The 11600-nt window shown below is 37.6% G+C and overlaps 1 protein-coding gene across 6 annotated transcripts in view; it reads right to left on the bottom strand.

The window, feature by feature from the left end:
• Nucleotides 1-1497: 1497 nt before the first annotated feature.
• c1qtnf7 (C1q and TNF related 7) overlaps nucleotides 1498-11600 on the bottom strand; it is a 49321-nt gene continuing 39218 nt past the window's right edge. For all 6 annotated transcript variants that reach the window (XM_072556012.1, XM_072556032.1, XM_072556003.1 and 3 more), the window contains one exon: nucleotides 1498-3635. In XM_072556012.1, the coding sequence (XP_072412113.1) occupies nucleotides 3007-3635 (629 nt within the window). In that variant the 3' untranslated portion in view covers nucleotides 1498-3006. The remainder of the gene's footprint in view (nucleotides 3636-11600) is intronic.

Here is an 11600-nt window from a genome sequence, read left to right as displayed (position 1 = left end):
TATTTTTTTCCCCTTTTAAATCAACCTTTTGGTGTTCCATTGTAATTTCTTAAGCACTTCCAATCCCCAGTCTTTCAACTATTCTTTGCATTATTACAAACCTCTACTGTCAAATTAATATCCTCTTCAACTTCCTTTGTAAGCCACAGATGGATCTTTACTATTTATGTTTTGTTTTTTAATTTTTGTTGAACTTTTTAAATTGTTTTTTCTAAACCTTTTCCATTGTATAATGACTGCCATCCATTTGGCTCTATTTATCTTTGCCAACTCTCCTCTAGTACCTACATAGTATGATTTTCTGAGTGAAGTATATTGTTTTCAAATTTAATATGGAAGAAATGTACTGAACACTTCCAGAATTGTTATGGTGCAGGAGGAAGTTATTCAGTCCATTGTGCTTGCATCAGTTCCAGTACTTAATGTCAATCCTCTGCTTTTTCCAGATATTCCCCCACACATTTCTATCCAAATAATCCTCCAGTGTCATCTTAACTGTCCCAACTGAATCTGCCTCCATTGCATTTCGAGACAGTGCATTCCATTTTCCAGGCAACACACTTTATTCTACCCATGATGTCCCAGTGGATTTATTGCTATAAAATTACTAATTAATCCCTGCCGCATTGCATAAAGATTTACAAAATAGCTTTGTCCACAACTGGTTTTTCAAAGTATTGTTCCTGGATACAATTACAAAAGCATTCTACAAACTAATCTCCCAAATCACAAATTAAAAGGACCTATCATTTCTGAATTTAAAAAAAAATCTGTTTTGACAGACTCAAAGAAAAGCAACAAATTAAGTCAAAAATTGTTTGGATGCCATCACCTTGACCAGCAAAATGCTGCTGCAAGGCTCCATGGTCCTGGTGACAGGATTTTCTGTCTGCCATTATGCCGCCTCCTCACACTTGTTATAAAACACTCCCAAAGTTTGAACTTCCCCATCCAAAGCATAAATACAGTGATCAATGAAAAACTGTATGGAACTCATCAACAGGTTTGCTCAATAGCTTGTCAAGTTCTAAATGACAGCAAGTTTTCAATTTTAATACCTGCTCGCCGTCCATGTTGTTAGACTAGCATGATTGATGTTATGTTGCCAACACAAAATTGTCATGTCATGTTTCACAATTGTATGGGTGCCTGCCAACTCCACTCCTGGCCATAAAATCTAGCCCTATGTTTCTGTAATGGTGATTAGGTCCAAAGCATTTATCTCTCTATTCATGCCATTGTTTCTACTTTATTCAGGATGGTTTGTGTATCTTGATAAAGAGCCTTTAATTTTATTTTCATTGTCTGACCAATATTATTTGTATTGACCTTATTGCTGATGTCTTGGACCAGACCAAACCCCTTCAAAATATAGATAGACTAGACCCTAACTTTTTCTTATTTTAAAGGCAAGTGTAAGGTGTTGTATTCCAGTTGCAATTTGATTGGTCAAACTACTCGACTTTAAGCAACACACACTTTATTTTTACACTGGAGTGAAAATACAGACAAATAAAAACAAATGAAAAGAATTGGCTTGACTGTAATTCTATCGAAATGTTTAACAAAATAATATATATGTATTAACTACTACTAATTAGCTGTTTCAATATAGTAACATCCCAAAATATACCCATGGCAAAAGGCAAATTCAATAAAATAGATTGTCTCACATGCAATTCTAGTAGCAAGAAGAAAATGCTAGCTTTTAGCTATAACAAAGAGAGGAAAAATGTAGCTTTCACATCTGGTTTCAAGACTTCAGCAGCTGCAGAAAGCTAAAACTAAAAATCCTGGTTCTGTGGGAGCTTAACCCCACCCATTCAGGCTGCTTCTATTGCTCCAACATTTAAAAAAATGCCCCGACAAACTGCTTACTGTACTGGCGTTGAACAAAGCGCTTGGAACCTCCGTCTGAACCTTTCTTCATAAAGAAAGGCAATGTACACCTCTTAAAGCCATAGACATTGATGCACTACCATTAAATTCGCTGTCCCTTCCTTATTGTCTTGACACAAATTGCTTTATTGTCTTGAGTTTTCTCTTTGGACTTCTACATTTCCCTTCATCATATCCTACCTGCTCCCTCCCTCCCTTCAACACCCATTAGATTAAATGTTAACAGCAACAGTTAAATGTTCACATTGCATAATTAAATTTAAAAACCAATATGTGCTGACTTTTAGTTTTCTTTCTAAATACCTGGTGCATATTATGGTCCAATGTATCTTAAAGCCCACCAAATAAAGCAATCATTTAAGATAGAAAGCCAGTTGCCAAATTTTAGATGGTATTGTTTTTATAAAACATTCAGTTAAACATAACATTTGGTTATACATGAACAAAAAGTAAAACAACTTTCAAGTTCCAGAAAATATGTAATTCATATTCAACATAACAAATAATGAAAAGAGGATTAATCATATAAATCTGTTGTGAAAAGACAAGTTGATGATCAAACTTTATACCTTAAAACTGAAATATTTGCAGTTTCTGTCATCAATAGGTTTGCGAAATTAGATGCAACCAAAAGTTCATAGTGATAGAATAAACTTGCAGTTTCTCCATATGAATTATTACAGAGAACCTGTTCTTCTTGCAAAAAAAATTAAACTCTAAACAAAATCAGTCAAGATGTGTAAAATGTTGTTCCTGTAAATGATAAAAGACTAGATTTGTGAATTGGAACCATTGCATCAGGAGTGTTCACATTTCCTCTGAAAAGGTCTGAGCTGTTTAAAATTCGAACCAAACTCATGGCATCCAGTACCCCTGTGTTGAATATACCAGCACTGATGTTGATCTCAGATACATCACTCCTAATTAAATCAGTAAATTAAATAACATTAAAACAAATCTGCAAGCAAGCATTATCTGATGATCAGATCCTTAAATGATTCTAAGAACAGTTTCACATAATGTCTATAAGTCTTCATTACCACAAAAGACTATATTGCATCTTTATAAAAGACTTTGAAATCAAATAGAAATATTTGGAGATAACTATTACAATTCATCTTCTGCCAATGCATCTAGGTAATCAGCATCAGGATAAAGTAAAAACCCAGAAAATAAACTGTCGGTCCAGTTTGGATCAGAAAACAGACCATTTTGTTCATAATCAAAGATCTCCAGCCACACTTCGTCTTCTGGCTTCAGGTACATGACTGTCGATCCTGAAGATACATCATGGTTTCCTGTATTGGCATCAAAGGTTTTGATGCGATACTCACCATTGTGCACTAGAGCAATTGCAACGTGCTTATTTGCCAGGGTAATGTCATAAGAGAAATAATAAATCCCTGGAATGGCGCATATAAACTTTCCAGAGGAAGCGATGTAATGACCGCCCTCGTTAAGAAGGATTTTATTAAATATAATTGGTGTTTTTTCTGTTGGATAACTGGTTGTTATGCTGACAGAAAAGGCAGATTTGAGTACTAAACTCCCACATTTACAAACACCTGATGGTCCAGGCTCTCCTTTTTGTCCTTTGTTTCCTTTAAGTCCCAACATTCCTGGTGGTCCTATTTTCCCTTTTAGGCCATTCAGTCCTTTGAGTCCTGCTTTACCGATTGGTCCTCTATCTCCTTTACTGCCTATATCTCCTCCACGTCCCACTTTGCCCTTGGTTCCTGGGATAAATCACAATAATGAAAGTTACTCTGGTAAATTTTAAATAATTCAAATTCAGAACTTACAAGCCGTCATCAAACATGTTGTGCTGAATTCCAAGAACAACAAACAGTAAGCAAAGGATAAAGAAATTAATTTCCTTTTCTTCTATTTATTCCCAGTAGTAAATACCAGTCCAAAATAAGTAATTTCTTTATAACACGTAAAATCTGTTACTATCGTAGCTTTGATTATTTTAGAAGGATCCTCAATGAAGCTCTGCTAATGTGACTTTAACTTCCATGTGTAAAATGCAGAGAGCTCTTTCTTAGGTGGAAATAAAACCTTCATTCAATGTCATCGTCATTGTTCCATAACATGAAGGACTCCTCAACAGTGCTCATTAATGACATCTTCAGTTAAATTTCATCTGAGGTGCATTTGACTACACACCTACATAAAGTGTGTGAAATCAGAGTTTTGCTGGAGAAGTTGATATAAGTTCTTTCAGTCAGAACAGAATGATACTTTGGAAAATGTGATTTAAATTAGAAAAGCTTCTAGGTCCAATATTTGCTCTGAGTCACAAGGTTTCTCGTTGAAGTTCATCCTGAGCTGCAGTATCGCAATAACATGGAGCAGGAGCAGGAGCAGTAAAGAGGAGAGGCTGTTCTCAAAGAGAGGTGAAGGAGATTCTCAGTAGGAGCTGTATCTACCTCGGACCCTGATAGAGTATTTCTCCTAACTACGCCCCAGCCAGGAACTGTATGTTCATTTGCTGCAATTCACCAAGGAGAGGTAACAGAACTGTAACAAGTCCTCAAACCAAATGTGCAACCTCAGAGCATGATGAGGATGAAAGAACCCATGGTAATCAAGGACATTGGGACCTTCAATTTCGATGCCAGTGAATTCTCCCAGGCTGGAGCAGGTGACTTTGCCAAGATGTTGCTGTTTAGCTGTACCTGAAAGGTCACCGAAGTCTTTCTCCTGGAGATGGAATTTCATTGCTATTTAAGCAGAGAGAGAAAAGATTGTGAGCTTTCCTATGGTGCAATGTGACATTGATTGCAAATGCGTACCTTTGCAAATAGACCTACCCATTGAAGAGGTGCACTGAAACTGTGAGGGTTACCACTTTTTGAATGTGCAGCTGTGATGCGATCATGGCTCAGACATTAAGCTGGGGAACATTTATCATTGTGGCAGCAGTCAGGACACTTTCATCCCACACCACTCTGAAGCTTCAACAATCTTACAGTCACCACATGTGAGCAGAGGGTAGTTGCTCAGCTATAACAGCTCTCTCGTGTACATGTTACTAATGACTCCCCTCTGCCATCAGCTATATGCGGCTAATGTTCCTGCATTGAGAGACATGCTGCAAGTAGGAACACCATGAAGCATACCATTGGCATCCTTAAGCAACATTTCCACTGACTGATCTCCTGGGAAAGGGTAATTCTACTAGCACTGGTGTGGGAATCCCAGTTGGTGGCAGTCTGCTAAATCCTCCAAACCTGATCATCATAAAGTCTCAATGACATGGCTTTGGAGACAACCTCAGAAAAATGAAGAAGGGAAGAGGTCGCTGGCATTTCCACATTTTCAAAGGGCTATCCTTGAGGCACTCATCAGATTTTAGTTCCTTGAATAAATTCCCAGATCCACATTTCTCAACAATTTTCATTCTGTTACTTCGGCAAAAAATCTATTAAATGTGTCAGGTATGATTTTCCCTTTATGACTCTCCATAATCATATTATATAATTTCTAAATACTCAGCTATTATTCTTTAATGGTGTACTTTAACATCTTCCTAATGAGAGATATTAAGGTAACTGAGCCATAATTACCTGTGTTTTATCTCCCTCCCTTTTTAAAGCAGATTGGCAGATTGGCAGCCCCCTTGGACTTTTACTGAAAATTCTTGGAAGATTATTACCACTGCATCCATTATCTCTGTTGCTACTTCCTTTCATATTCTAGAATGCAATTCATTAGGTCGAGGGGATCATTGGCATTAAGCCCTATTCATTGAACCTGCACTCCAAGGTCTCTTTGTTCAGCAACACTCCCTAGGACCTTACCTTTAAGTGTATACATCCTGCTGAGATTTGCTTTTCCAAAATGCAGCACCTTGCATTTATCTGAATTAAACTCCATCTGCCACTTCTCGGCCCATTGGCCCATCTGATCAAGATCCTGTTGTAATCTGAGGTAACCCTCTTCACTGTCCACTACACCTCCAATTTTAGTGTCATCTGCAAAATTTACTAACTGTACCTCTTATGCTCGCATCCAAATCATTTATGTAAATGACAAAAAGTAGAGGACCCAGCACCGATCCTTGTGGCATTCCACTGGTCACAGGCCTCCTGTCTGAAAAACAACCTTCTACCACCACCCTCTGTCTTCTACCTTTGAGCCAGTTCTGTATCCAAATGGCTAGTTCTTCCTTTATTCCATGAGATCTAACCTTGCTAATCAGTCTCCCGTGGGGAACCTTGTTGAATGCCTTACTATAGTCCATATAGATCACACCTACTGCTCTGCCCTCACCAATCCTCACATGCATCTTGTCAAAACAATTTAGGGTCTTACACACCTCAAAAAAGTCAATCATTGCACTTTATACTCCAGTAGAAACAGGCCTAGCCTGTCGAACCTATCTTCATTAGAAAATCTGTTCATTCCAGACTTCCATCTAATAAAACTCTCTGAACTGTCTCCAACACATCCTCCTTTAAATATGGAAACCAAAACCACCCACAGCATTTGAGACACCAATCCCCTGCATAAATTGAGGATAACACCCCTAATTTTATGTTCAATTAGCCTTCTTTGTTAAATGTTTTACCTGCAAGATAACTTTAGTCATGCAACCCAAGATCAAGTCTGTTTTCAGTTAAGCATTTGAGTTCTGTTATGCCTAATTGTCTACCCTACATTTACTCCATTGACAAAAATGCAGCTAAATGAAAGAGGAAAGCAGAAATCAAGAAAACATACAAACTAGATAAACCAAAAGAACTTATTTCTAACGGTAAAGTATGGGCAAATTGAATCCCTTCAAAAAGTATAACCTGTGTTGAATTGTATCTAAAGTTTAGGAGAAGGCAATCTAATGCATTGGAATTGTTCCACAAGTCTATGGAAGATAATCATGTACAAATTAATCCCTGTTGTTTAAAATGCTTTCTTGTAACTCTTATTATATGTTTCTGGTTCTGTAACGTTTAGTCTACTCTAAATTGCTTTGATTACAACAATTCCAAAAGCTGTACCGTTTTTATATTATTTGAATAACACAATTTGGAGTATAAGTGCATTGCAGAGATCAGGACATCGGCCCAATGAGAATCTTGCCTGCCAAGGCTGCAGAAGCATATATGAGGGAATGTCCTATTGTTACACCCCAGCCTGTACTGTTGTCTAATTAGATGTGCAGTGCTGGCACAATCTTGAATATAAGTCACGTGGAGCACTGACAGGAAAGAGGCCAGCACTGAAAGATTAATTCAAGTCAGACATAAAATTTGTAATGGCACTCTTGAAGGCTAAGGGCTGCCTGGTGGTGCCTTTATCCTCTCGAGGATGATTTTAATGAAAAATGTGCTTCTTCAAGGTTTGTAATCAGCTTCACGCCTCACTAAAACCTACTCAAAATGAAAATCTGACTAAACTGTCAATCCTGGTTATGCAGTCTGAGCCTGCATTTCATTTTTAATTTGGAAATCCGTGAAATCGACTACAACTATAACCATCACTGTCTAAGTAGAAGTGAGGAACAATTTATTACATTAGACTACTTTTCTTTACACTGTTAATTATGAAAAATATGTACATTTCATAATCTTGATTGTGAATACTCCTGCTAATAATCAGCAATTACCACAAACTAATCACCTGGTTAAAAAAATCAGATATTCATCAAAATGAAGAAATATCCTACAGGTACCATAATTGTCATAAATGGTGGATAATGTTTGTATGAGCTGTACTCATAACTCCTTTAGCTGTCTGTCTAATTAATGTTCTTGAGGTAAGGAAATTTCCCTGGTCTGACCTACAGATGACTCCAGAAACACAGCATGTCATTAATTCTTAACTGCCCCCTGAATTGGCCTAGGAAGCCACTCATTTCAGCGCAATTGAGGATGGGGGTATTAATGCTGGGCTTGGAGGCAATTTAACCAGACTTTCTTGAACTAACAAGAAGAATGAATTTATTAATTAGTAAATGTGAGAAGAAATAGCAATGCGACACACATACACAGATTAGAAATGAGAGGTGAAGTCAACAAGATAAAAATGATAAAGAAATTCAGATATACAGATCAGTCTCTCAACTGACTACCAAGAGTAGACAGTTAAATGTTGTGGCCATCACACTGGAGGTTAGCCGTAGCATTGATGCTGGTAATTGAACAATTGTTTCTTTCTGAGATTCTTGGTGTTGTAAGCTGATTTAAGTTATTTATCTGGATTCCTGTGTTGTGACTGATTGGCAGCACTCTGAATGAGAGAGGATCTTTACCTGAAACACAAGGGTAACTTGGGGATAGTCCTCTGACTATGGTTTTCATAGCACACATAGCAGCTTGCAGGCTGGTTTACCACAAGAACATTCAGTCCTAGATTTGCATTCTAGTCGAGTCAAAACTGGATTTGTAACCTCTGTCCTTGAGTATTCCTCAAAGTTAAAAGTACAAATGTGTCTGCAGTTTGGGACAGAAACTGCAGTGGGTGTCCTGCTGTTGAGCAGGAGGACAACTGCACCTTACTGTTACCCTTGTCATCTCAATAGATCACTGTCCACCATTGGTGGTTACATCTCCTTGGTCCTTTGCAGAGTTTTTTATACACCTGCAGTTACTTTGTCTCTGTAGCAGTCCTCTTTTAAAAAAACACATCTTAGGATTAAGGGCTAAAAACGCCCCTGAAATTCCAACCTATCATCATAAAAATATCTACAAACCATGTTCTCAACTGTGCTTGCCTTGGCAGTGCAGAAAAGCAAAACATGGCCGGAAACCTGGGCCTATTTTCATATTTAAGAAGATAATTAATACAAGAATGCATAATGAACAAACCGTGACAACTAGATGCAGAATTGAGTGAGTTCTGAATGTAAACAGAAATGCAGGATAAATGTGAACCATTTTGTTTAATGAGGCTCAATGTCAGTGAATTAAGCGCAGTTTCAGGGTATTTTCTTGCCTGTAAAGTTTTACATGTTGACTTTAATTTAGCTTCAATTTTAAAACAAAACATGCTTAACCTTTAACATACTTATTCATCTGTACAGTGATGTTTACCACCAGCTGCTCGAGGCAGTCTGCAGCTGTAGAATTCCCTTATAGAACTTCTGAACGAGTTTAGCATCTGGAGGGTCTGGAGTTAAAATCACTTAATGGCACATTAACAAGAGATGGGTGAAGTCACTTGGCATATGCTCTTTTAAGAGACAGAGATATTGTGGGTGGTAATTCCATTCGAGAGAAGTGAGACAGCTCATAAATTTGGAGCTGGATTATAAAGAGGTAGAATGTACATTGCAGCTGTTCCGAGCTCTGGTTAAACTATCAGGAGTACTCCACTCGGTTCCAGGCACCATGCAGCAGAAGAATACATTCACCTTGTACAGGTTCAGCATAAATTCACCAGAATGATAGCAGGACTAAAAGGATTAAAATTACGAAGTCAGTTTGCATAGATTACATTTTTATTTCGTTGTAATGAAAGAATTTGAAAAAAAAACACTATTTCATCTGGTGGACAAGTCCAGAACAAGGAGACTTGACTGTATATGTTCAAAAACAGTCATTCACACAAATGGTGGTGAAAATCTGGAACGCTATCCCATAAACACTGTTGATCTTAAGTCAATTGATATTAACTGATACTAGAGCTTTTTGTTAGACATGGTTTAAAGGTCTATGGAGTAAAGGTGGTTAAATGAGGGTTAGGATTCAGCTGAAACACGATACTAGTTGAATTATAGAACAGGTTGGAATGAATGGATACATATTCCTATGTAACTCACTAAGAATCGGGTCAGAGATCGCATATTTTCTTTTTTAGCACTAGAAACTGAAATATAAGTTTGATTATATAAAGCACAGCTATAGTTGTGACAATATGATGACTTCAAGAGGTGTATTTTGTCCTTTACTTTTAATGAAGAAAGATTGGGACAGAGTTACAGAGCAGTTTGCTCAAAGCCAATATAGTAAACAGCTTGTGAGGCTCTGGATTTTTTTAAAATTAAAATTGGAACAATGGAGCAGCCTGAAAGGGTGGGGTCAAGCTCCTACAGAACCAGGACTTTTAGTTTTGGCTTTCTGCAGTTGCTGGATGTGGAAGCTATTGTTCCTAACTCTGTCATAGCTAAAAGCTGGGATTCTCTTCCTGCTGCTAGAATTGTATGCAAAACAATCTGTTTTACTGGATTTGCCTTTGCCAAGGGTTTGTTTATAGGATGTAACTACATTGAAATAGTAAATGAGTAGAAGCTAATATATCAATTATTTTATTCAACATTTTGATAGAGTTATAGTTAAGTCAATTCTTTTCTTTAATTTTTATTTTGTCTGTATTTTAACAGTAGTATAAAAAAGAAGTGTTTTGCTTAACAATGAGTAGTTTGACCAATTGAATTGCTTTTGGAATGTAACATCTTACACTTAACTTTACAATAAGAAAAATTTAGGTTCGAGGCTAACTTCTTAATGTATTTTGAGGGGGCTTGGTCTGATCAATAACACAATATAATGTGCAGTCTGGAATCCACATTATAGAAGGGGTGTGATTGCAGTAAAATGGGTGCAAAAGAGATTTACCAGGATATTCCTGGGATGGAGGGTTTTAGTTATAAAGAGCGACTGGATAGATTGGTGTGTTTCCTAGGAACAGAGGAGGCTGAGTGGAAACATTATTGAGATGTATGAAATTATGAGGGGCACAGGGAAGGTAAACAGAAAAAAAACCTTTCTCCTGATGGAGGGATTTAAGGTAAAGAGGTTTAGAGGGGATGTGAAGAAAGTTCTTTACATGCACAGAGTGGCAGAAATCTGGGACTCACTGCCTATAAGGGTAGTAGAGGCAGATAGCCTCACGTCATTTAAGAAGTATTTAGATGTGCACTTGTAATGCTAAGTCATACAATTCAATGGCCCAATTGCAGGAAAGTTGGATTGTGACCGACACAGACTCAATGGGCTGAAGGGCCTTTTTAGGTGCTTTAGACGTCTGTGACTCTATGACTTCTAAACAATGAAACACCAAAGTGTTTATAAACTAGATGATACAATGTTGCTTTATGAAGTAGTGAGGGGGAGAATTTGAGACTGAGCAGCATTGAGAACCTTTTCAGTTAAGGAAATTCTGCCTGGCAATAGCTCTCTGATTGTTTGAACTGAAGAGTATAAAAGGCTGCAAATGCCAGGAGCACCAAGAGAAACATTCAGAGCTTGTAAACGAATACCATCCAGCTCTCTCTGTCCCCCCTTCTCACTCTCTTTCCATGTGATGTATAGTCAGAAAAAAACCCAGAAAGCTTGGAAGGAATTCTAAAACAAGGAAAGACCTAGATTCACCTGATCAATCATTGAACTAAAGAACTACCATCACCCTTAGACACCCTGTGGTCTGGAATTTTGATCTCTAGAATTTTGATTACGATGACAGCATTTTTTTCCTTTCCCTTTATGAATCTGTTAAACTGGCTTTTATCTGTCTAAATTATGATTGAGGGTGTATAATTAGTACAGGCATGGAAATAGGATTGGATGACTGGCAGAAGACAGTGAGTATGGATAAAGGGGTCTTTTCCAGGAAGGCAGCTGGTGACTAGTGAAATTTCACAGGAGTCAGCACTGGGATTACAACTATTCACGTTACGCATTAATGATCTGAACAAAGGAACTGAGGGCATTGTTGCTAAGTTTTCAAATGGCATAAAGGCAGGTGGAGGGACAGGT

The sequence above is a fragment of the Chiloscyllium punctatum genome, chromosome 1, assembly GCF_047496795.1.
Source record: "Chiloscyllium punctatum isolate Juve2018m chromosome 1, sChiPun1.3, whole genome shotgun sequence".
NCBI classification, from domain to species: domain Eukaryota; kingdom Metazoa; phylum Chordata; class Chondrichthyes; order Orectolobiformes; family Hemiscylliidae; genus Chiloscyllium; species Chiloscyllium punctatum.
The sequence above is the reverse complement of the archived record's forward strand: the minus strand, read 5'-3'. Positions and strand labels throughout refer to the sequence as shown.